At 34.0% G+C, this 27,391-nt stretch overlaps 2 protein-coding genes and 1 long non-coding RNA gene across 3 annotated transcripts in view; 2 read left to right on the top strand and 1 right to left on the bottom strand.

Annotated features, from left to right (window-relative positions):
- LOC138714990 (uncharacterized) overlaps positions 1-14,315 on the bottom strand; it is a 182,341-nt gene extending 168,026 nt beyond the window's left edge. The window contains exon 1 of the long non-coding RNA XR_011336144.1: positions 14,171-14,315. This is a non-coding gene — a long non-coding RNA (uncharacterized lncRNA). The remainder of the gene's footprint in view (positions 1-14,170) is intronic.
- On the top strand, positions 242-13,668 carry LOC138714987 (uncharacterized). Its single transcript, XM_069847338.1, has 5 exons — positions 242-389; positions 2,835-2,891; positions 5,443-5,470; positions 10,278-10,430; positions 13,416-13,668. The coding sequence occupies exons 2-5, from the start codon at positions 2,841-2,843 to the stop codon at positions 13,598-13,600; spliced, it is 417 nt and encodes a 138-aa protein (XP_069703439.1). The 5' UTR covers positions 242-389; positions 2,835-2,840; the 3' UTR covers positions 13,601-13,668.
- A 2,859-nt stretch (positions 14,316-17,174) lies between the features above and the next one.
- LOC138714988 (uncharacterized) lies at positions 17,175-27,293 on the top strand. The gene is made up of 5 exons (XM_069847339.1): positions 17,175-17,320; positions 18,680-18,735; positions 20,429-20,456; positions 24,863-25,015; positions 27,044-27,293. The coding sequence occupies exons 2-5, from the start codon at positions 18,685-18,687 to the stop codon at positions 27,223-27,225; spliced, it is 414 nt and encodes a 137-aa protein (XP_069703440.1). The 5' UTR covers positions 17,175-17,320; positions 18,680-18,684; the 3' UTR covers positions 27,226-27,293.
- The last annotated feature ends 98 nt before the right edge of the window (positions 27,294-27,391 follow it).

Genomic DNA, 27,391 nt, shown 5'->3' with positions numbered 1-27,391 from the left:
GGTTTATTCGTTTCTCTTATGTAGTATTCACAATTTTATATTAAATCTTATATACTGTACGTAAAATTTGATTACCGCTTTTGACCTAAATTTAGTGCTAATGCACTAAATTATACTATTGCAATAGAAATAGGACATATATAGTTTCCACAATAAGCACATAGAGTTATCAAAGAAACCTTGAATATTTTCATTTTAAACATTCTTTATCAAATTTTTGCTACAAAAGTTTACATAGCTCACTCACGGACACAGGTATCGTGATTACGAGGGTAATTCCAGAATTTTTTTCAACTTAAGGATATATTATATATGCCTATAGGTGCTGCTTGTCACCACACTTCAGCTAGACATCTAAGATCATACATAGCTCGAAACCCGGCATTCAAGTAAGTAGCTCTTCTTTTTATGCACAACCTTCTTTCATTTTAGACTCTATTAAAATGCGCTTGTAAACGGCATTATACATCAGAATTGATGTTACCTTCGTTATCTTACTATTACCTATTTACTTACTTATTTATAATGGATTAGTCAAGGCCATAAGGTCTTCTCTTATAGGCTACTCCACAGGCCACAAACATCACAAGCAGTGAAATTTAACTGAAAGTGAATAGAACTATACAAAATGAAAGTACTGTGATACCATACTAGGAAAAAGTAAAATACAGATCTAGGGATTGGAATATAGCTAACACAAGTAGCTCAATTAATACAAATACGTAGTTAAGAGGGAAAACTTAAAGAAGAATACAACAAATGGAATGTAATATAATAATACTTAAAACCTACAAATGGCTCTTCGAGAACGCATCAACTCTCTATCAACTGAGCTACCCAGGAACTTTACCCGACATAGTCTTAATTTTTCCCATTAATTCCACATAACTCGGGTGGGCTGACAAGACGCCAGAAATCCACATCGAGTGCACACAAACTCTGTGTGATTTTGAAATTGTGGTTTTCTGCTAACGTACCTATAGTAACGTATATACAGACGTGCACAATTTATTAGACCTAATTAATTATATGGGCAACAAAGCTGTATTTATCGGCACAAATAAGGAACAAAAATATATTTTGCACAAAAATAATGAACATAAAATTGATATGGAGGTTACTAATATTTTTGAACATTTCCTTATTCTTTATTAACACGTTGATTATGTCAGGGATGCTGAAAACTGAAGTTTGCTGAATATCAGCATCATTTTGCCAGATATCAGACAGTGCTTAAATGAGTCCATATTTTGTTGTAAGCCTTTTTGTTCACTTTCTTCTTCGTATAGATCACAGATTTTCATTTTCGTTCGTGTTCGGTCTTCTTGCAGGTCATGGGAGAACAGGCTGATGAATATCTTCTGCAGTATATAATTAACACATCAGTAGTACCAACACAGCCAGATAAAATATACTTAACCATTGGAAAAATATACCAGAAGATATAAACAATCATATTTACAACAATAGAGACTGTAAATTATACTGATAGTTGATATGACGAGTTATATTATGTTTCCAAGAAAAACCTTTTAGTCTAATAATTTGTTCACGTCTGTACTATGGAAACTTAGCTTTCAGGTAAAGCTCCCTGTGATACAAACTTGAATAATTCAAGGGTAAAATTATTCTGGGCCGGCTATCCATCACGGGATCTTTATCTGAACGCAACAACGCTCTAGAAAATAACATAATTATGCTTTCTCATACGTTTTGCTCAGTAATTAAATATAAATTTAGTTTACTAAAACATATTTCTCTTAGACTACTGACTATATAATTGCGAGGTATAGTGTTTCAGAAATCGACTATAATAACATTACCAATAGACTATGTTAATAGTTAATAACTGTGACATGAGAATATTAATATAAATGTTACACAATAAAATATATAAAGCATTACTTCCGATACACATTGCAATTACTTGAAAACAATATCACAAATGAAGGGCATTGTTAATATATAAGGTAATTCAAAAGTCACTTAAAATTTTGAAGGGTTGCAAACATTATAATATCTTAGCTAGAGTCCACGGCAATTCGGAAGGAGGGTTGTCTGCTAGCGTTTGCGTCGAGAGAGACAGATAGAGCGAGCAAGGCAGCGTACAACATTGCCTCATCGTACTTCACGCACGTGCAATGCAAATAGCGCAGGAGAGAATTTAAATTATCAAAAGACAATAATGACCTTAGCCGTTGATTACTGTAAGCATGACACCATACAAACCCTCTTTCCTTCACTAACAATATTCATTGCACGTTTCTCAATCCCACACCACATGCTTCTGCAGTCGTTTCTTGCACGTTGGCAACGTTGCTGCCAGCATCAAGATGGCCGGCAGCGTTCTGCTCGTTAACGTTTTTATAATAATTATACACCTTAAACACTATTTTCCGCGCCTGCTTGTGTAATACTTGTGTTTTTACAGTCTCTTCTTCCATTTATTTACCTTACATACACACAGTAAATGTTAGTTTTACTTATTCAATGTATTCAAACACTCGCACGTGAACAAACGAACTCAGGAAGTGCTTGTTATAGACTGATTCTGATTGATTCTCCTGTTCAAGCTTGTGACGTCACATGCCATACAGGATACGGCGCATCTAGTGGCCACCCGCCTTCCGAATTGCCGTCTAGTCTAGTAGAAATAAAAACGTCACCGTGTTGGGAAAACAAAAGAGTTTGGTACAAAGAAACAAAGAAAAAAATATATATAAACAAATAAAAAACCTGAGAGCAGTGGTTATTTCTAACATAAAAAAGACTTGCCCGAATTATTATGCATTCCGAATTAGCGGTATTTCACTGTATCTTACTCTTTTTTACAGATTACGATGTTGAGGAAAACAGTGGTAATCACGTTGCTGGCGGTTCTCGTATTTCAGGTAAGCTGTGTTTCTGAAATTTTTATAATGTATGTTTAAAACATATCTGTACTGACATATTTAAAATTACATTATAGTTGTTCCTTCTTTCGCGTCCCAACTCCATAGCAATCATGTTATCATTTATGTCCAAGATCTTAATTATAGTAATATACTGCAACAAGAATTTTAAGAGCAACTACTGCTGTGGCATCTTATGTTTCAGTTTGTTTGAAGCTTTATTTGTGGCCAGTTAAAATAAAATTATATAAACTAGGAACTGGATTTAGAACAGAGAAATCACATAGTTCAAAATTACTTTACCACTATCGCAAAAAACCACTTCATTAGTGTTTCTTGTTCGGTTTTTCAGCCTTGCATATTTGGTCAATATGTAACATCAGAACAAATGAATGCGCTACATTTCTACACGCCATTCGTTATCTTGTGAAACCAAATACACGCATACGCCGTAGCTTATAGTTTAGTCCGAGAGTCAAATTAATACCCAGGCTGAAGTATTTGTGTTGTTTATATATTTTTCGCACGCATCAATATTTGTAATGCCAAGCCGTGCTGTCATAATTGCGTTTCAAAGGTAATTCCTGGTCACCGACATCAACACACTGATTTCTACCGCCACCTTTCACAGTGAATACATTTTAAGCTTCTTTTAATTAAAATTGAAATTAAAATATCTAACCTATTTTGTCGTCATCAATCAACTCCTGATACAATATTGATTTTTACTCCACAACGAGTAGATATGAGAACGTCAATTACGATTGCTAAAGAATCATGTGATTGGTGCAGCATCTGAGAAGGCTTAATTAATAAATGAACTTTTATCTTATTTCTTCAAAAGAAAGCGCCCTCTTCGACACCGCTTGGGTATGAAATGGACGAAATCTTATGGTGGGGATTAGTTTGCTAGCTAGCTGCTAGTAGAAGCATAGCGAGGGAATGAAGCTTTCCAATCCACTTTCTTCTTCCCCTCACGCGCAATTAGGTTTCTTGAAATAACGAATGGTGTGTTATACAGATATTGCTCTTTCATTCTTTTCTCCGTCATTTCATTACAGTTACAAGAGCAGAACGACTGCACTTTAAAATCAATAATTACTTTAGTTTTTAGAATAATGTGATACTAATTCCACAAATAATTCCTAGAAACAAAGCGGTACTATTATTTCGGCAAAAACATTATTTCCATGAGCTCCATAATTTCTGCCATTATTAATGTAGATCAATATTGTTAATTTATTTGTAGTTCTTTCTCTGTGTTTTACCAGTATTTGTATTTCTGGTAGTGTGGAAGACTAGTCCTACTGGTCTTAATTCCGCCAGAATAAATAAATAGACAAATAATAATAATAATAATAATAATAATAATAATAATAATAATAATAATAATCACTAGCTTTGGACTTAATTGTCCTGAATACTCCAATATGAGTTTTAACAAGTCTGTCGTATATTTTTTTAACAGTTCGTCACCAATTTGTACAGTCAACTCCGGATATGATGAACCTCTGCAGACTTGCATATTTCGTTCACTTTATCCGAGGTTCACTAAATCCGAAGTGTCTCTGCCCTAACCTTAAATGACAGGAATTAATGAAATTGTGAACAAGAAAATAAAATAATATACAGTAATTAAAATATTTCATTTTTGTGGAATGGATTATACTCTACACTGCTACTCATAGTTGACCTATGTCCTCTTGCGAAAGGCCACGTTTAACGTCACTTATAATACTTGCCTTATCTTCCAAAGAAAACACTTTACGCTTCAATATTTTTATAGAGTACATTCACTGTTCGAACACTAGAAACAGACTGATAAAGTACAAATGACAAACGCTGCTATGGTGTGACTACGTACTCAGCCTTGGAATTTTCTGGGTCACTTAATGGAAACTGGGAGGGGATTGATGGAGTTTGAAAGCCATTGGAATCTTACTTTCATTTATGCTCTGGACATAATGTCCGTCCCCTTTTAGTAAAAGAAGGCAATTTCATTTCCCGTTGTTTCGATGCTATCCGTCATAAGGGAAATGCTTCTGAGAACATAAGTCAATCCTTTGAGGTCAAGGATGAGAAATAACAGTAGATAGTGTGCTTGAGAAGGAATGGCAACCCTTCGACAGTGAAGTGAGGCAAGTTGCCATGTGTTGTCCGAGTTTACAGTAGGCCTACAGGTATAGCTCATTGTCTAGAAATCACTAATCCTACCTGTGTCCTGTGTCTAAAGGAGAAAAAACTTAGAATATTGTTCTCAACACATTCTTTCAATTTTGTACAAGAAGATCTGACTTCAAATAAGATTTTTTCAGGATACGATCCTTGAAACTTCAATTTTTAAGGTTCACGATAACCGAAGCGAGGGTTCACTATAGGCCTAAACGAAATATTACTGGACCAACGATTCAGGTTCACTATAGCAGAATGTTCACTATAACCGTGTTCATTATATCCAAAGTTGACTGTATAATTTATATTTAAATGCTTATCATGCACAATGTCTCGAGACTTCTGTGTTATACCAACTAATTACTTATCTTTGTTTCAGCTTCACAGCTACACCCGTGCTAACGATGGTGAGTACAGTCAGCTATTTCCAACATTCATAGTTTCTGTTTTCATCCAATGTAATTTTATTTCGTACACAGTATTATATGTTTACCTATGTACATAAAAACTAATATTAGGATGCAGGTATATAAGTATAAAAATAGTTCGTTTCAAAAAGTTTACTGAATATTCAGAGCAGGTATCTCTAGGGCAATCTTGTGTTACAACCAAAAGGGAGAACACTGGGACAATCCGTGAAGCGACGGCAAGAAAACTTTTGTAGACATTAACAGTTAGTTCTATTAGGGCTAGGCCTCTATAACCTATCAAGAAGGTGGTGGTGGTGGTGGTGGTGGTGGTGGTGGTGGTGGTGGTGGTGGTGGTGGTGGTGGTGGGGTGGTGGTGGGGTTGTGATGATGATGATGACGATTATAATGATCAGAAACAAATACATACCTACGTTATTTTCGTAAGAGCTTATACGTATTATACGATTCATATAATTATAATGTATTATTATACTGATATATCCATTCGAACCGGAATTTACGGATAGGTAGATAGTTGATAACCATCCCAACCGGGGTTTAATAATCGGCCTCCTAATCAATTCTAAATGAATATTTATATTTGATTCAATTTTTCTTTAATAGAAACCCTAGTTAGGTAGGCTATCATTGAGAAAATGGTTGGAAATGCAACAGACGATTTAGGCTACAAGACAAATTACATTTTATAAAGAATATAAGTGATGATTAATTATGCTAATCGATGACTTCAGTGCAGTGGAGGATATAATGTCCAGAGTGCTGTAAGGAACGTTTAATTTTCGGAAGACTTCTAAGGACTCCCGTGGGATTGTACTTCTGGCCCCAATCATAATTCCTATAACGTCCCATGCCTTGATGTTATATTTGGTCCACAAATCGCCGCAGCATGGCAGATAAATTGCCCGTTTTTCTTTGCAGACTTCTCTACGTTGTTCCTCGCTGTTCTCAAAACGGTCTGTGGGATCGAGAATGAGTCTACAATTTTTTTTTCGGTCTATAATAATGATATATGCTCTTCGAGTTGAACCGCCCGCAGAAAGGCACCCAATTTCCTCGTACACCTTTATACTTATCAGCCCGGCGAAGTTCATTGGCAATCACGGAGCGAATTTTTTTATGACTGTCAATTCTCAGTAATTCTCCCTTCCGGCAAAAACCCAGTACATGGGCTAAGGTTCCTTGCTCATCGCATCTTCTGCAATGGGCAGTACCAAGGCTTCTGTCTGGGAGGGTTCTGACTGGAATAACGTTGCAGCTCATTTTGATCGCTTCAGTCCATTGGCTTTTATTTCGCCTTATATTTCCGTAAAAAATTTACGTTCAGTGCATATAACGATGCATTATAATCTGAATTTTAGTAATAAATACTCGTATATTTTGTATTATATTTCCTTAGAAACCCGTTTTTGTTACTCCACGTTCCCATGAAACCTATGCACTGAATAAGGCTTTATAAATGGATTGAATTCAATTTATTGACCTTGTTTATTCATAACAACCTAAATTTATTATCAAGTTCAACTAGGCTATGCATTAATCTAACATGGTTAGCATAATAATTATACTTGCTTTAGTTGAACTTTCAGAGTCGCTTATTGGTGTCTGCCTCAAAAAGTGTAATACAGACAAGTCATATATTAAGGACGATCAATTCTCGATTTCTCGTGAAGAAAAATAATCGCTGTCGTTGTATAAGGAACTTCTTGTTTCAATGGTGACTATATTAAAACATACGTGACGTCTTTATTCCCTACTTCGTTAATTTGTCCAAATTTGAAATATTTTGAAACGGAAGTTTTTTAAAAAAAATTTATAAAATTATTCATGATATATAATATTAACAAATGTATTTTTTTACCTTTTATTTCTGTCGAATATATTCATGTTTTATTGAATATCACTGGCTTCTGTCGGATTGTAAATTTATATTAAATGCTTATTTTTCTCTCTTTTTCTCTTTCTTCTTTTTTTGCTCATATGTGTTATTCATTGGTTTGAATTAAGTAACTTACTGTATTTAGTAAACTGTCCTTGTAAATTGTATGTTATATTATTGGCTATGACCATACCGTACACGAGCCTGGCTCTTACGGTAGTGGCTAGAAACATTTTTGTTTTATAAATTTTATTTGTAATGAATGAATGAATAAATGAATAAATGAATGAATGAATAAATAAATAAATAAATAGATAAATAAATAGATAAATAAATAAATAAATAAATAAATCACAATAGCCCTGCCAAGACTCTGGAATTCGCTACCTGCTAGCATCAGGGACTGTCGAAATAAAATTGAATTCAAACGAAAACTTACTAGGCACTTGGTCAGTAATTGATTACTTGTAAATAGTTTCTTTAATCTATGACAAAATATTTCAATATTCAGTAATTTCATCACTATACAATTTTGTTATTCTAGATTTAATTTGTAATTCAGTAAATATAAAATATTCTTTGTTTCTCTATGATAAATTATCTAGCTCTAATTATTCAGGTAATCTTTTCGTACTTTGATTTTATTGTAATTGTAAATTTAATACTAACTGTAATATTATTTGTAATTGTAATTGTAAATTTAATACTAATTGTAATTTTATTGTTGATATTCTAGTTGGAATCTCCTGGTAGAGGGGCAGAGAAGGCCTGACGGCCTTATCTCTACCAGGTTAAATAAATAAATACTAATACTAATACTAATACTAAATAAATAAATAGATAAATAAATAAATAAATAAATGAATAAGATCTTCACTTTCCTACCAGTACTGTGTCGAAAAAGACAAATTAAAAGTTATATAGCAAGAGCAGACCGGACTCAACCGTAGAGCGTCATTTGCGACAGTGTCATCTCTGACAATGGTCATTATGTGTGACATTTCCGACAGTCTCATGTAACTGCAGGTGGTTTTTTCAATAAAAAAAATTTATCCACATCATTTGCGACAGTAGAAGATTCTTGAGAACTCGCAACATTTCCCTCACACTTTTTCTGGGCTTGGGACTAGCTACCCTCCTTGAAGTAGGCGAGGTAGACGGTTTAAAAAGCTACATAAATAACAATGTTTTCATAGTCCCAGTTTGTGCAGATGTGCAACTGTTTTCAGGAAGCCTTTTTCTATATTGTCTGTCTGAATCATATTTTCTAAAAGCCGTACATAAAACTTCGTAAATTTTAATATATTTCGTTTTTCTATTTTTCTCCCTGACATTAAAGACATGTCTGTCACATTAGAAATTGTTGTATTCGACTTTTTTCAGATTAGTAATGAAAACGAACTTTGTGATGTGGTCTTCTTGAAAGGTGTGCGATTAAATCCTTCCACTGCACTGTTGGTTCTGTGTCTTCTTTTGTAACAGTTCCACATACTGATGAGTATTAGTGTTATTTATTAATAGTTCAAAAGTTCATAAACTTAATAATTAAAACTGATGCACAAATTTCCCGCGCCGTGGCGTTGTGGTCTAAGGAATCCTGCCGGAATGCGGGCAGGTTCTAGTCCTCATGGGAGAAGAAATTTTCTCATGAAATTTCAGTCAGGGTAGGGACAGTGCCCACCTAGCATCGTGATGCACTTGGGAAGCTACGATAGGTAGCGATATCCGGTTGCGAATGCCAGCTATAACGCTTGGGAGGATCATCGTGCTAAACACAATATACCTCCATTCTGATTGGATGATCGTCCACCTCTCCTTCGGCATGTGGACGTGAGGCCAGCAGCCGGCTGGTTGGTCTGGGCCCTTCACGGGCTGTAGCACCACAGATTATTATATGTACAAATAGTGATTATACACAATAAATATACAATTTAATAACACATTTTCTATCATATAACTATTCAATTTATCTTGGCTTAACTTACACTTACTCCTGGTTTTAGTGTAAGTTTCCAACCTACCGCATTTATTTTAAACATTCAAACTTCTTTACATGATAAGTTTGATATTCTATTTAACTCTATAATAAACAAGTGTATATAAATCGTCCCTGCTGCTATATTCATCCAATTATCTTTTACAACAGATATATTTATATTTACATTTCAGTTCCTCGTTTACATGATACTTCACTATGTCTTGTAATAAATATCGCATTGAGGTTAGCAGATGTTGACAATACCAATAAATGAACAAACTGAATAGATGAATCGGTACATTCTATGCGTATAAACATACTGATGGGTATTTTGTCATTTTCAAGGCACTTATTCAAAAAGTAGTCGTTGAATTCTGTTACTTTCTGGTCGCTAGGTGAATCTTCCAGCCCCTTTCAACGTCTTCAGTTTGCGAGAACACCAATCATGCACACATATGGATGTGAAGTCGAAACGCTTGGTCCACGTTGTAAGATTGAACTAACCCAAAAGTTGAACCCTACGCCAAATGCAAGACACAGAAAAAGGAGTATACAGTTAAATTATGGGTCTGTCGAAAATGACGTCCTTGTTTATCAAATTCTCGAGGGGAATATTAGCAGTCAGGAATGACACACTCTCGCAAATGTCGCGGACTCGACTCAACTTATCACGAAACAGAAATAAATAAATATAATAATAATAAATAATAGTAATACAATTATTATTACCAACGTTATCATCACCATCATCACTATGAAATATGTTCTTTCACATTCATGTTCACATTATTAAGAGGTAACTGTCGTTAAGCTGTCAGAAGCAGCACGATTCTGTGGTCATGTGATTAGCAAAACGTAAGCTCTCCTCTTAGGCACAGCGGTTTTGCATGCAGAAGAATCTGACTCAAATCTAAAGTTTTACATTGTAGAGGCTCCTGCTCTACCCGAAATGGAAGGAATAGCTGCTAATATAACCGCAGCCCTCTCTGCCATCGACAAAGTGGAAGAAGGAGTGGCTAATTTGACCTCAATCATACAGGAATTACGGGATGAAGCAGAGGAAGTACAGAAGAAACAGGAAGGTAAGCACGCCAATGGGTCCAAATCGTGGTAGCATTGCATTGTCCGTTTTTAGAACAAAAAGCTATCTGTGACTTTAGATTAGATTGACATTATTACCAAACAAGTGACTTTTTTAATTTCGTGTCACAAAACAGAGTCAGTCAATAATGTGTCTGAAATCCTACCACACACAACAGAACTGCTTCAACCCCTAGAACTATGATGCTGAAATTATAAAATGCTCTAAAGCACATTACCACCACCATCAGTTCAAACACATCACCGAGTGCATTAATGATCATATAGCAATGAATCTGTCGCTCAAGGGTGCACTTTTCATGATACAGCGTTCATAATATGAAGTAACGTCATCAACAATTAAGAACTGCTGAAGCCAAATAGCTTTAATCCCACCTCAGAAGAGTTCGTTGACTGGTGACAATGCTGAAGGAAAGCTCGGAATTGCAATGAAAGACTTTGAAATCTGTTTCCCATTGAACATCATTTAATAGTGGAGGAACTCTCATCTAAAGAAAATCGATTATCTACCTCCGAAGAAATTAGCAATGAAAACGTGTCGGAGACTGCCTAGAATTGAAGATCACGGTACAAAAACCGGTCAAGCCCAAAAATAAAAATTTTACGGGAAATAAAAAAACTTTCCACGAAAATTGAATATGCATTAATTTTAAACTGATTTTTTACACGATAATTTAGAAAATTAGTTTTTTATGTAGTTACCAATATTCTTGTTAGTTTTCTTTCGTTCACAGAAATTTTTAAACGATAGACTTAGATATTTTTTGTCCCGATGCAACATATTTCTTTGTCATGTTTGAACTTTATTTATTTCTTGTTTGAAAACAAATAAACAAATCTACGAAACTTCTTCAGTCTTAGGTGAGTTTCCATTGAGTAGTTAATGCATATATATAGTTGTACTATATTTTAGAGCTTAAAGTGATCAGTGCAGCCAATACGAGTAAGTTTATAATAATATTTTTAAACTTCGTTATTTAACGACAGCGCACAGTGAGCAAGCTGGACTTCTATGCATTCTAACGGGTTGTTATGAAACTTTATATAGACATTATAGGTAGCACATATTTTTGTGTACAAACTCTTATTACGTTTATGTAAGAGAAACTATGTCTTCATAGGGTATGGTTTCAGACTAAATTAATAACTTCTATCAGTTCTAACGGATTTCTTTTATGAAAACTCTCACACTGACAACCCGAAGTAATGTGAGTTACAAACAGTATATATTATAATTAGAGACCGGATTTTTATGTAATTACATATTAAATACCTTTCAACCTAACCGGATATAAATAACAAATCTTTGCGAATCTTGTAATTACCATTAATATATTAAAATTTGATACTACGTACTTTTACATATTTACCCCACATTACATATTATGTCTTGATATTACATAAATCTACATATTTAGAGGGGTTTTTTTTTTCAATTTTACTTCTTTAAAAGGAAAAAAAGAAGTTTACAATTTGAAATACACAGATTTAAAAAGCCTTTTTACCTACCCGAGAAAGGATATATTTCGGGACGACACGTAACATCTTTTTTTAGCCACCGGCGTGGCTCAGTCGGTTAAAGCGCTTGCCTGCAGGTCTGAAGTTGCGCTCTGGCGCGGGTTCGATCCCCGCTTGGGCTGATTACCTGGTTGGGTTTTTTTCCGAGGTTTTCCCCAACCATAAGGTGAATGGCAGGTAATCTATGGCGAATCCTCGGCCTCATCTCGCCAAATACCATCTCGGTATCACCAATCTCATCGACGCTAAATAACCTCGTAGTTGATACACCGTTGTTAAATAAGCAACTAAAAAAAAATATCTTTTTTTTTACTAGGTTATTTTACGATGCTTTATTAACAACTTAGAATCTGAATGAGATGAAGGTGATAATGCCGGTGAAATGCGTCCGGGGTCCAGCACTGACAGTTATCCAGCATTTGCTCAATTGGGTTGAGGGAAAGCCCCGGAAAAACCTAAACCAGGTAACTTGCCCCGATCGGGAATCGAACCCGGGCCACCTGGTTTCGCGGCCAGACTCGCTAACCGTTACTTCACAGATGTAGACAATAAGATCTTAGTTCCAGAAAGTAAAAGAGGCACTCACCCCTTACCGCCCACTGTAAGTATGAGTGAAAAAAGGCAACCTTTCTCATACAACTACCTTGTACTGTAAAAATCAAGAAGGGAATAATCTCATACGCATAAGCGGACGACATAGTGGTAGGGTGTAAAGAACTTACAAAGTTACAAGAAACAGTAAACATCATGGTAAAATGGTGCAATAAAAACAAATCTGATATAAATGTGACCAAGACAGAAATAATGATACTCAGAAACGGCGGAAGAACACCAGAAACAGTAGAAATCGTCATGAAGAACAGAAAATTAAAAATTGTACCAGAATACAAATATCTAGGCTTAACAATACAAACCAGCGCAGATATTGATATGAAATATTTTCATGAATTTACATATTTTTGTACATATTCAGCTTGTTTTCCTTACATAAATATGTACATATTTCACACCTTGATATTACATAAAAAAAAGTCCGGTCCCTAATTGTAATATTCTGTAAGCAAATATTGTAGCTAAATATTACTTCATCTTGTAGTAAATAGGGGAGAGTTGGGTAGTCTCGGACATCTGGTAATATCGGACAGTGTGTTTCTTTCATCTAGCACCAGATGATAGTACCTGAATGACATGGTTACGTTTCTGTGATGTCGCATAATACCCAACTCTCCCCTAAATCACTGTTTAGAAACCTGACTGTATATATAACATGTTTGTTCGCTTAAAGAACTACCGATCGAGTATATTAGCACGAAAGGATATATAATGTGATTGTTTACTTCCACTTTTTCTTGGAGTGAATGGATAACAGCAAAGATTCCCCAGAAGAATTTAATAGTTTCTAGAATCCTAGATGAAAAATGCTAATCTGAGTTCTATCTTATTTCTAGATGGAAGCATACAAGAATGTGACTTATACAAATTTAACTACTTGTTGGGGAAGACCGTGCAGCAGGCTCAAAATCAGATGAACACTCTAAGATACCCCACCCTGAGCGACGTAGATACCATACTTTACAACATTCGCTACATTCTGAATCCAAGCAATCCTTACGGATATTACTACAAGAAATGATTTATATTCAATAACTGAAACTGTAGTATACAAATTCTGCGAATAAGAATAAACAACTTAAAAACACATTATATGCTTTTCTTCATTTTATATTAGTCATTGCTAAACACTACTGTATTTGTTTTGCGTGTTGATTCAACGTCTTGCTGATCCCACAGCGACGGGAATACTGCAGGATCTTTAAAAAGCTGCAGACTTCATTTAATTTTATTTCAAAACTAAATAATGATTTGAAAATTTTTGAGTGCATGTCATCAGTAAACTTGGAAAATGGTAAGCATTTCCAAATATTTTCAATATACCACGTTTCAAAATTGTGGTAACACTTTTATATAATTATTACTAAGTAACTATTAATGAGGAATTAACATGGTCGTTTGATAGCCGAACTTTCCAAGTTTCAAGTTCTAAATTTCGAAATTCGTATTATTTCTGTTGCCATGGGAGACATGATGGAAAATGGCAAGTCCACACCATAAAATCGTTTTTTTGTTGAGCAGCTTGCGAAAGCAAATACAGTAACAATGGCACAAAAGTTGTTTCACAGATATTTCCGAATCAACAACTTACCGTATCGTTGGGTTGACGTGTTACCTGGGCTGATTTAGCTTATTACCATTGGCCTCCCAGGTTACCAGACTTGACACTATGTGACTTCTTTCTTTTGGGGTATGTGAAGGATAAAGTTTATGTGCCACCTCTACCCCGAGATCCTGAAGAAGAAAGACATCGGATCATTCCTGCGATTTCGTCGTCTCATCGAGATCCGAACACGCTTGACCTCTGCAAGGCAGTCAGACAAAAATTACGCCAGGAATTCGAGAGCATGTTCGGATTTCGATGACATTATGAGCTGCAACCTGCATTCAGGCTGGAAGTGAACTTTTTGAACATTTCATCTAAGGAAATGTAAACAGAATGCATCGAAATAATTCCAGCAAACAAACGTACTGAAGTGCACTACGATCATATTTGTAAACCTCACACAGAACCCGAGCATTTCCGGATCCTTGTTGGCATAACCATTAATTTATCTTTTATAAAATAAGGAATCTATATCTGAAATTTTGCCCACTTCTTTCGTTACATCCTGTATATACTTTTCTAACTAACTTTCTGACTTCTCAATACATTCAGTAAAAGAAAAGCAAACACACGCGGTTTTAGGCTTTCACTGTAAATGTAAACAAATAGACTTTCGAGTATTACACCGTGTCCTGGAACTTAACTTTTCCAACATTTCGGAACTACATTGGTCAAAAAATTAAAGAATATTACGTTATCTACCAGACACTTACTTAAAATCTTGTCTGGTGAACTAAATTAACTGAAGCTATTAATAAAGGAAGTGAATTTCAGGTTTAATAATTTTAAAGGCAATAATAAGAAGACAATTTACAGTTAAATTTATAATTTCTACAAGGAACATAAACAGATTACAAAAAAGTAAAGGGTTAATAAGATGTATGATGTCCTGTCATTGCTAGGACAGTTCCACATCTATCAGGTATGGACATTATTAAACTATCGATCACTTCTTGAGGAAAGTTTTACCACTCTAAAAACATTGTTTCAAATATATTACTTTGTTCCCCGATTCTACTGTATTAGGCATTTACCGGTAACTGTTTACAATTTGCGCAATAATTGGTCTGTATTCTATCACTCTTAAGTGGACAGGTTGTCATAATATGCATGTGCGTCGCATGACCATCACATCATGTCCGCATGTGTGATTTGTGGTCTGCAAAGGAAAATCCCTTTGGTGCATCCCCCTCCCAAGGAATGCTAGACAAATGAATAATTTTTTGATGAAGCATTATAATTCAATCAATCTATAGACCTACACAAGCCGAGTTTAACAAACTACTGTTTTTCCATTACAATAAAACTGATGAATCAGTAAGAAGTCATAGCACAGATGAACATGAAACGAAAAACCACTGAAGTTAAAATGCAAATAATCTGTTATTTTCAAATAGCTGTTTCTCAGAAATCATTGAGAATAAAGACTCATCCAAAATAAACCGGGAACGAGAACCAGAACGAAAACGGAAAGCGCAGGAAGTGAATGTGAAGATTTTTGATTCACAATAAACCGAGAACGGAAATAGGCATGCGTATGCATATCAATAACGATACAAAAGTTGATATTAGGCATTCTGATGTTATTTGTGTATAATTGACCAATGGTGATTTCTCATGAGTACAAGCCAGTAAACATAAATACAGGTTAACCAACTTGAAAATGATTTATGACATAAAACATTTAAAAATTCAATTCGCGAGGTAATATGGTCACATATGCACGTAGAATATATTGAAAGTGATTCTAATAAATTACGAATTAGAAATGTAGTGCTTTCCAGGCTTTCCGTGTAATATTAGTGACTTGTTCCTCCCAACCCAGTTTTTTACTTAAATATATGCCTAGGTATTTACAAGTGTTCACTTGTGGCACCGGTGTACCATTCAGCTGATATTTAAGACAAATTTATTTATGCGTTCTATAGAAGCATATGGACATACTTTTACTAACACAGATTTTAATTTTATTTTCTGTCGTCCAGGTTTCAATAACGTTAAGATCGTTTCGCAAGGCGGTGATATCGGATTGATCACTAATTTTTCTATATATTATACAGTCGGCCACGAAGAAGTGGTATGTATATGTGCAATAGAGGTGCAAGAACAGACTCTTGAGGAACTCCTGAAGGTACATTTCTGCTGTTCTCTGTCTCCTTTTCGTTCCCCAGCAACTCATAGCGGCAAGCAGGCATTCGGAAGTTAACATTTCACTTCATCACAATTCATCCAGATTTAAAATTGAATAACTGAGCGGGAAAACGTTGCAAACGCCAAATTGAAATTTTATAGAAACAGAAAAAGAAATGCTTGATGCCCAGTCCTCACTGTAACATTTTCTCACAACCTCCTGAGTCCTACAGTCTAAATTGAAGGTTCTACTTTCATTTTCATCCAAAAGAGTTCAATAACATATAAAACAGAATTCGTGCGACATGTTTACATTAAAACAATCCAAGAGGAAATTGAATAGCTAGTTTATTCGCATACAATTGAAAGAAAAACTGAACTTCAAAAATAAAAGAAGAAGCAATGCATGCACCACATTAATGGAAGCTACGCCCTTGCGTATAAAGTTAAATACATTACATTAAAAAGATATCTGTGTGTGCACTAAATAAGAGGACGAATTTCATACTTGTAATAAAGATCGCAGGCAATTAGTTCCCCATATTCTACTTGAAATAGCCGATATTTAATTAGCAGCACTATACACAATGTAGAAAATTTGCCATTTAAATGGTTTATTCGTTTCTCTTGTGTAGTATTCACCAATATTATAAAAAATCTCATATACCGTACGTAAAATATGATTATCGCTTTTGACCTACATTTAGTGCTAATGCACTAAATTATACTATTACAATAGAAATAGGACATATAGGTATAGTTTCCACAACAAGCACATAGAGTTATCAAAGAAACCTTGAATATTGTCATTTTAAACATTCTTTATCAAGTTTTTGCTACAAAAGTTTACATAGCACACTCACGCACACAGGTATCGTGATTACGAGGGTAATACCAGAAATTTTTTCAACTTAAGGATATATTATATATGGCTATAGGTGCTGCTTGTCACTACACTTCAGCTAGACATCTAAGATCATACATAGCTCGAAACCCGGCATTCCTGTAAGTAGCTCTTCTTTTTATGCACAACCTTCTTTCATTTTAGATTCGATTAAAATGCGCTTGTAAACGGCATTATACATCAGAATTGATGTTACCTTCGTTATTTTACTATTATCTATTTATTTACTTATTTATACTGGATTAGTCAAGGCCATAAGGTCTTCCCTTATACTCCACAGGTCACAAATACCACAAGCAGTGAAGTTTAACAGAAAGTGAATAGAATAAAATATTAACATATTACAAAATAATTCACACTATACAAAATGAAAGTACTGTAACACCATACTAGGAAAAAGTAAAATACAGTTCTAGGGGTTGGAATACAGTATAGCTAACACAAGTAACTCAATTAGTAGAAATTCGTAGTTAAGAGGGAAAACTTAAAGAAGAATACGACAAATGGAATGTAATATAATAATACTTAAAACTTACAAATGGCTCTTAGAGATCGCATCAACGGTCTATCAACTAAGCTACCCAGGACCGTCACCCGACACCGTCTCAATTTTTCTCTTTATGTCCACATAACTCGAGTGGGCTGACAAGAAGCCAGAAATCCACATCGAGTGCACAAAAACTGTGTGATTTTGAAATTGTGGGTTTCTGCTAACGTACCTATACTAACAGATCTATCGGTTTGAAGCTGGGTACCTCGTTCTAAGAAAGTGCATAGGTAGCAATATAACATGAGGGCATGAGACAGTTACTCTGCCTGCCATAATAAAATTCACTTCAATTAAATTCCCCAATGTAAAAAAAAAAATCAAATTTTGAAAGGTTACAAAAATAATATTTTAGATAGTAGAAATAAAACATCACCGTGTTGGGAAAACAAAAGGATTTGGTACAAACAAACAAACAAACAAACAAACAAACAAACATATATATAAACAAATAAATCAATCAATAAATAAAAAACCCGAGAGCAGTGGTTATTTCTTATGTAAGAAAATACTTTTTTTCTCGTTGTTGGTAACTTTATAGCATCATTTAGATGCTTTATGGTTGTGCTAATAGATGGAGTTACTAGTCAACAATGTGACGCTGAAGCGTGTGTTCAGGTTACTGCCCAGAGCAGTCCTGATGTATTTTTTTTATATTTGTGATGATTGATTAATTAATATTAACCCGGCACACTCACATTCACACAAATTTCCAGACTTAGACACCCAGGGAATTCTTCTTCTTCAAGAAAAATTCACCGAGCGCCCAGCACGGGAATCGAACCCCGGACCTCCTTATCTGGATGCCAGCATGCTGACCAACAGATCACGGAGGCAGTCTAAAAAAAGACCTGCCCGAATTATTATGCATTCCGAATTAGCGGTATTTCACTGTATCTTACTCTTTTTACAGATACAATGTTGAGGAAAACAGTGGGAATCACGTTGCTGGCGGCTCTCGTATTTCAGGTAAGCTGTGTTTCTGAAATTTTTATAATTTATGTTTAAAACCTTATCTGTACTGACATAATAAAAATTACATTATAGTTATTCCTTCTTTCGCGTCCCAATTCCATACCAATCATGTTATCATTTATGTCCAAGATCTTGTTTATACTAATATACTTCAACAAGAATTTTAAGAGCAACTACTTCTGTAGCATCTTATATTTCAGTTTGTTTGAAGCTTTATTTACGGCCAGCTAAAATAAAATTATATAAACTAGGAACTGGATTCAGAACAGAGAAATCGCATAGTTCAAAATTACTTTACCACTATCGCAATAAACCACTTCATTAGTGTTTCTTGTTCGGTTTTTCAGCCTTGCATACTTGGTCAGAATGTTCGCTCAGAACAAATGAATGCGCTACATTTTTACAGGCCATTCGTTACCTTGTGAAACCAAATGCATGCATGCATGCGCCGTAGCTTATAGTTTAGTCCGAGAGTCAAATTAATACCCAGGCTATTTGTGTTCGTTATATATTTTTCGCACGCATGAATATTTGTAATGTCAAGCAATGTTGTCACATTTGCGTTTCAACATCAATATACTGATTTCTACCACCACTTTTCACAGTGAATACATTTTAAGCTACGAGATTACTTCTAATTATTAAAATTGAAATTAAAATTTCTAACCTATTTTATCGTCATAAAACAACTCGTGATACAACATTGATATTTACTCCACGTTGAGTTGATTTGAGAACGTCAATTACGATTGCTAAGGAATCATGTGATTGAAGCGGCATCTGGGAAGGGCTAATGAATAAAGAAACTCTTATCTTATTTCTTCAAAAGAAAGCGCCCTCTTTGACATCGTCTAGGTATGAAATGGACGCCCGGACTATAAGAAACTTATGGTGGGGATTAGTTTGCTAGCTATCTGCAACTGGAATCGTAGCAAGGGAGTGAAGCTTCCCAATCCACTTTCTTCTTCCCCTCACGCGCAAGTTAGCTTCTTGAGATAGCGAATGGCCTGTAATACATATATTGCTCTTTCATTCTTTTCTCCGTCATTTCATTATAGTTACAAGAGCAGAACGACTGCACTTTAAAATCAATAATTACTTTAGTTTTTAGAATAATGTGACACTAATTCCACAAATAATTCCTAGAAACAAAGCGGTACTATTATTTCGGCAAAAACATTATTTCCCTGAGCTCCATAATTTCTGCCATTATTAATGTAGATCAATATTGTTAACTTATTTGTAGTTCTTTCCTTGTGTTTTACCAGTATTTGTATTTCTAGTAGTGTGGAAGAGAAGATCTATTGGTCTTAATTCCGCCAGAATAAATAAATAGACAAATAATAATAATAACAATAATAATAATAATAATAATAATAATAATAATAATAATAATAATAATAATAATAATAATAATAATCACTAGCTTTGGACTTAATTGTGCTGAATACTCCAATCTGCGTTTTAACAAGTCTGTCGTATACTTTTTAACAGTCCATCACCAATTTGTACTGTAATAGCCTATAATTTATGTTTAAATGCTTATAATTCCTTTCGTCTTCATAAAATTGAATGAATGAGGATTACATATTACTGAAATTTACGGAAAAATGTCACTTGATCTCGTAATTGCACAATGTCTCGAGACTTCTGTGTTACACCAACTAATTATTTATCTTTGTTTCAGCTTCACAGCTACACCCGTGCTGACGATGGTGAGTACAGTCAGCTATTTCCAACATTCATAATTTCTGTTTTCATCGAACGTAATTTTATTTCGTACACAGTATTATATGTTTACCTATGTACACAAAAGCTAATACTAGGATACAGGTATATAAGTATAAAAATAGTTCGTTTCAATAAGTTTACTGAATATTCAGAGCAAGTACCTCTAGGACAATCTTGTTTACAACCAAAAGAGAGAACACTGGGACAATCCGTGAAGCGACGGCAAGAAAACTTTTGTAGACATTAACAGTTAGCTCTATTAGGACTAGGTTTCTATAATATATCAAGATGGTGGTGGTGGTGGTGATGATGATGATGATGATGATTATTATTATTGTTATTATGATTATGATTATTATTATTATCATTATGCTTAGAAACAAGCACATACCTACGATATTTTCGTAAGAGCTTATATTATACAATTCATATAATTATAAAGTATTTTATACTGATATATCCATTCGAACCGGAATTTACGGATGAATATCTTCTTTCGCCTTATATTTCCGTAACAAATTTACGTTCAATGCCTATAACGAAGCATTATAAACTGAATTTTAGTAATAAATATATTTTGTATTATATTTCCGTAGCAACTCGTGTCTGTTACTCAAAGTTCCCATGAAACCTACGCACAGAATAGGGCTTTATAAATGAATTCAATTCAATTTACTGGCAATATGGTTAGCATAATAATTATACTTCCTTTAGTTGAACTTTCAGAGTCGCTTATTAGTGTCTGCCTCAAAAAGTGTAATAACAGACAAATCATATATTAAGGACGATCAATTCTCGATTTACCGTGAAGAAAAATAATCGCTGTCGTTGTACAAGGAACTTATTGTTTCAATGGTGACTATATTAAAAATACGTGACGTCTTTATTCCCTACTTCGTTAATCTGTCCAAATTTGAAATATTTTAAAATTGAAGCTTTTAAAAAAGAAATTTATAAAATTATTCATGATACATAATATGAACAATATCTTGCTTTACCTTTTATTTCTGTCGACTATATTCATGTTTTTATTGAATATCTGTGGTTTCTGTCTGATTGCCAATTTATATTAAATGTGTATTTTTCTCTTTCTTCTTTTTCTGCTCTAGTGTGTTATTTATTGGTTTCAATTAAGTTACTTACTGTATTTAGTAAACTGTCCTTGTAAATTTCATGTTATATTATTGGCTAAGACCACACCGTACGGTAGTGGCTAGAAACATTTTTGTTTTATAAATTTAATTTGTACTCACTAGCTAGCTAGTTAAATAAATAAATAAATAGATAAATAAATAGATAAATAAACAGATAAATAAATAGATAAATAAATAAATAAATAAATAAATAAATAAATAAATATCTTCACTTTCCTACCAGTACGGTGTCGAAAAGTACAAATTAAAAGTTATATAGCAAGAGCAGACCGGACTCAACCGGAGAGCGTCATTTGCGACAGTGTCATCTCTCATCTCTGTCAATGGTCATTACGTGTGACATTTCCGACAGTGTCGTGTAACTGCAGGTGGTTTTTTCAATAAAACATTTTTTATCCGCGTCATTTGCGACAGTAGAAGATTCTTAAGAACTCGCAACTTTTCCCTCACACTTTTTCTGGGCTTGGGACTAGCTACCCTCCTTGAAGTAGGCGAGGTAGACGGTTTACAAAGTTACATAAATAAGTAAAATGAAACTGAAAATAATGTTTTCATAGTCCCAGTTTGTGCAGATGTGCAACTGTTTTCAGTAAGCCTTCGCTATATTGCCTGTCTGAATCATATTTTTTAAAAGCCGTACATAAAACTTCGTAAATTTTAATATATCTCGTTTTTATGTTCTTCTCCTTGATATAAAGGACATGTCTGTCACATAAGAAATCGTTGTATTCGATTTTTTTTTCAGATTATTAATGAAAACGAACAAGTTGGGATTTGGTCTTCTTGAAAGGTCTGCGATCAAATCCTTCCACTGCATTGTTGGTTCTGTGTTCTCTTTTGTAACAGTTCCACATACTGATGAGTATTAGTATTATTTATTAATAGTTCAAAAGTACATAAACTTGATAATCGAAAGTGATACATGCATAAATAGTGATTATACACATTAAATATATACAATTTAATAACAAATTTTTTATCATATGACTATTCAATTTATGTTGGTTTAACTTACACTTACTTCTGGTTTTAGTGTAAGTTTCCACCCTATCGCATTTATTTTAAACATTCAAACTTCTTTACTTCCTAAGTTTGAAATTCTCTTTCTTAACTCTATAATAAACAAGTGTCTATAAATCGTCCCTGCTGCTATATTCGTCCACTTATCTTTTACAACAGACATATTTATATTTACATTTTAGTTCCTTGTTTACATGATACTTCACACTATTTCATGTAATCAATATCGCATTGAGGTTAGCAGATGTTGACAATACCAATAAATGAACAAACCGAATAGCTGAATTGGTACATTCTATGGGTATAAACATACTGATGGGTATTTTGTCATTTTCAAGGCACTGATTCAAAAAGTAGTCGTTGAATTCTCTTACTTTCTGGTTGCTAGGTGAATCTTCCATGACATATAACCAGCCCCTTTCAACGTCTTCACGCTGCAAGAACGCCAATGATGCACACATACGGATGTGAAGTCGAATTGCTTGGTCCACGTTGTAAGATTAAACTATACCCAAGTGTTGAGCCTTACGCCAAATGCAAGACACAGAAAGAGGAGTATAAAGATAAATTATGGGTATGTCGCGTGGCTAACGAGAAAGACAGGCTACGGCACGACGTCACATTCTTAGTCATAACATGGCCAATACTAATAATAAATCTGTAGCTGAAATTTTTCTGGTAATTTTCGATTTTCCAAAAATAATTGGTCCTAACATATATAATTAACCGCCCTGAAACCGAAAATCGCTTTTTTGAAATTTTTGTTTGTATGTCTGTCTGTCTGTCTGTCTGTCTGGATGTTTGTTACCTTTTCACGCGATAATGGCTGAACCGATTTATATGAAAACTGGAATATAAATTAAGTTCGTTGTAACTTAGAATTTAGGCTATATGGCATTCAAAATACATTATTTAAAAGGGGGGTTATAAGTGGGCTTGAATTAAATAAATCTAAATATCTCCCTTATTATTTATTTTCGTGAAAAATATTACATAACAAATGTTTATTTAAAAATAATTTCCGATAAGTGTTATTCCATGCAAAATTTTGATAGGACTGATATTTAATGAGATAAATTAGTTTCAAAATTACAATAACATCGCCATCTCAGGCGGTATAATGAAATAAGAAACAAATGACTTCGTCTATAAGGGGCCTTGGACAACAACAACCAAAAGCTATGAAACATACGGTAGCCTACAGAGAATGTTTCTGTATTTGTATGAAGTAATATCGGAAGCTAAATTAATCGATTTGTATAATTAATTATTAATTCACCATTGGAAAGTGTAGTTTCTCTAGATGGGCATAATGCTATAATGTTATTACAGTAACTTCTGAGTGAATCGAGGACAGGTAAGATTAAAATAGCTTCTTATACACAGAAAACTTGATAGGCTTTCGTTTCCTTTATTTCCTAAAGTAATTTTTATGACCAAATGAGTGGTCTTTGGATCAAAATGATCGCATTTTAATTTTTTTAATACAATTTAAATTAAGTAACATAAAAAACGATTTATCCTTCTATCAAACACGAATGTTCCTTGGATCATATGTCCTATTTTAATTATGTAATTACTTTATATTTATTTCTAACGGGTGCAGCGGAGCGCACGGGTACGGCTAGTTGAACAATATAAATGCATGTTTAACATGAGTTTAATATAGCGATTCCATTGTTGCTTTTTTTTTTTTTAGAACTTTGAAGATGTATTTATATTAGGTGATTGTCAAGATGGCCATGATTAGACCATAACAATCACGTGACTCCGATTCGTGACGAAGTCTGTCTTTCTCGTTAGCCATGGTCTGTCGCAAATGATGTACTTGTTGATCAAGTTGTCGAGGAGAATATTAGCACTGTCGGGAATGACACACTGTCTCAAATGTCGCAGACTCGACTCAACTTACCAAAAACAGGAATAAATAATAATAATAATAATAATAATAATAATAATAATAATAATAATAATAATAATAATAAATAAATAATAAAAATTATTATTACCATCGTTATCATCACTACCATCATCACTATGAAATGTGTTCTTTCACATTCGTGTTGAGATTCTTAACAGGTAACTGTCTTTAAGCTCTCAGAAGCAGCACGATTCTGTAGTCATGTGATTAGCAAAACGGAAGCTCTCCTCTTAAGCACAGAGGTTTTGCGTGCGGAAGAATGTGACTCAAATCCTAATAAAGTTTTATATTGCAGAGGCTCCTGCTTTACCCGATTTGGACGCAATACTTGCTAATACAACCGAGGGCCTCTCTCTCGTCAACAACGTGGTCGAGGGAGCGAATAATTTGACCTCCCTCTTCGAGGACCTTCAGAATGCCTTACAGGACGTACAGAAGAAACAGGAAGGTAAGCACGCCAATGGTTCCTAATCATGTTAACATTGCATCGCCCGTTTTTAGAACAAAAAGCTATCTGTGACTTTAGATTAGATTGATATTATTATCAAACAAGTGACTTTTTAAATTTCGTGTCACAAACCAGAGTCAGTCAATAATGTGACAACTGAATTCCTACCGTCTAACTCAACAGGACTGCTTCAACCCCTGAACTAGATGCCGGAATTATAAAGTGTTCTAAAGCACATTACCACCACCATAAGGTCAAACATTTCACCCAGTGCATTAATGATCATGTAGCAATTAATTTGTCGCTCAAGAATGTACTATTCATGATACAGCGTTCATCAAATGAAGTGACGTCGTCGAAAATTAAGAGCTGCTGAAGCCACACAGGTTTAATCCCACCTCAGAAGAGTTCCTTGACTGGTGACAAAACTGAAGGAAAACTCGGAATTGCAATGAAAGACTTTGAAACCTGTTTCCCATTGAACATGATTTAATAGTAGACGAATTCTTATTTAAAGATAATCAGTTATCTACCTTCGAAGAAATTAGCAATGAAAACATACCGGAGACTGCCAGAGTAATTGAAGATGACTGTACAAAAACCGGTCAAGACCAAAAATAAAAATTTTACAGGAAATAAAAAACTTTCCACAAAAAATTGAAAGTGCATTAATTTAAACTGATGGTTTACACGATAATTTAGAAAATTAGTGTTTTTTTTTGGTTACCAATATTCTTGTTAGTTTTCTTTCATTCACAGAAATATTTGAACGGTAGACTTAGATGTTTTTTTTTTTTCCCCGGAAATGCAACATATTTCTTTGTCATCTTTAAACTTTATTTATTTCTTGTTTGAAAACAAATCTACGAAACTTACTTCAGTCTTAGGTGAGTTTCCATTGAGTAGTTAATGCATATATATATATATATATATATATATATATATATATATATATATGCATATATATATATATATATATATATATATATATATATATATATATATATATATACAATTGCACTCTATTTTAAAGCTTAAAGTGATCAGTGCAGCCAATACGAGTAAGATTATAATAATATTTTTATACTTGGTTATTTAACGACAGTAGACAGTGAGCAAGCTGGACAAAATAAATAGACTAACTTCTCTGCATTCTAACGGATTGTTATGAAACTTTATACAGACCTTATAGGTAGCACATATTTTTCTGTACAAACTCTTATTACGTTTATGTAAGAGAAACTATCTCTTCATAGGGTGTGGTTTCAGACTAAATTAATAATTTCTATCAATTCTAACGGATTTCTTTTTATGAAACTATGTATAGGGGTTATACATAGCATATGTTTTTTGTAGAAACTCTGATCACGTTTGTGTAAAAGGAAGTATAAGGGTGAATTTAAATGGCATTAATAACTTTTCTCCTATATAACAAATTTTTATAAAAAAAACTGTGCAGCAGTTATAGGTAGCACATTTTTTTGTCTCATCTACTGTACACGCCACCTGTAATTCTTGTATAAAGTTTCATTAGAGTATATTGAATAGGAGAGAATTTATTTTGTCTAAATGCACCACTATAAAAGGACACATCTTATGAAAACGTACTCATTGTAGATTAAAATATACATTTACGCTATGTGTAAATTTTGTATAACGTTTCATAAAAATCTATTGGCTAGGAGAGAAGTTATTAACATTGATTAAATGCGTCCCCTATAGAGGTGTATTTCCTCACATGGAACCGTAAATATAATTTTGTACAGAAAAAAATATGCTACCTGTAACTTCCGTGCAATGTTTCATAAGAACCTGTTAAATAGGAGAAAACTGACTGTATATACAACAGGTTTGTTCGCTTGAAGAACTACCAATCGAGTACATTAGCACGAAAGGATACGTAATGTGTTTGTTTAATTCCACAATTTCTTGGAGTGAATGGATAATAGCAAAGATTCCCCAGAAGAATTAAATGGTTTCTAGAACCCTAGAAGAAAAATGCTAATCTGAGTTCTATCTTATTTCTAGATGGAAGCATACAAGAATGTGACTTGTACAAATCTAACTACTTGTTGATGAAGACCGTGCAGCAGGCTCAAAATCAGATCAACAGTCTAAGATACCCCGCCCTGAGCAACGTAGATACCATACTTTACAACATTCGCTACATTCTGAATCCAACCAATCCTTACGGATACTACAAGAAATGATTTATATTCAATAACTGAAATTGTAGTATACAAATTCTGCGAATAAGAATAAACAACTTAAAAACACATTATATGCTTTTCTTCATTTTATATTAGTCGTTGCTATACACTACTGTATTTGTTTTGCGTGTTGCTTCAACGTCTTGCTGATCCCACAGCGAGGGCA

Source organism: Periplaneta americana, chromosome 15, assembly GCF_040183065.1.
Source record: "Periplaneta americana isolate PAMFEO1 chromosome 15, P.americana_PAMFEO1_priV1, whole genome shotgun sequence".
NCBI classification, from domain to species: Eukaryota; Metazoa; Arthropoda; class Insecta; order Blattodea; family Blattidae; genus Periplaneta; species Periplaneta americana.
Note: the sequence above shows the minus strand (reverse complement) of the source record. Positions and strands in the feature narration are given on the sequence as shown.

What these genes read in the sequence shown, in the direction of transcription:
- LOC138714987 (XM_069847338.1), top strand. Translation starts at nt 2,841, where the DNA reads ATGTTGAGGAAAACAGTGGTAATCACGTTGCTGGCGGTTCTCGTATTT. An exon ending in TGGCGGTTCTCGTATTTCAG is followed by an intron (nt 2,892 to 5,442) that starts GTAAGCTGTGTT and finishes TCTTTGTTTCAG; the next exon opens with CTTCACAGCTACACCCGTGC. An exon ending in AGTACAGAAGAAACAGGAAG is followed by an intron (nt 10,431 to 13,415) that starts GTAAGCACGCCA and finishes TCTTATTTCTAG; the next exon opens with ATGGAAGCATACAAGAATGT.
- LOC138714988 (XM_069847339.1), top strand. Translation starts at nt 18,685, where the DNA reads ATGTTGAGGAAAACAGTGGGAATCACGTTGCTGGCGGCTCTCGTATTT. An exon ending in TGGCGGCTCTCGTATTTCAG is followed by an intron (nt 18,736 to 20,428) that starts GTAAGCTGTGTT and finishes TCTTTGTTTCAG; the next exon opens with CTTCACAGCTACACCCGTGC. An exon ending in CGTACAGAAGAAACAGGAAG is followed by an intron (nt 25,016 to 27,043) that starts GTAAGCACGCCA and finishes TCTTATTTCTAG; the next exon opens with ATGGAAGCATACAAGAATGT.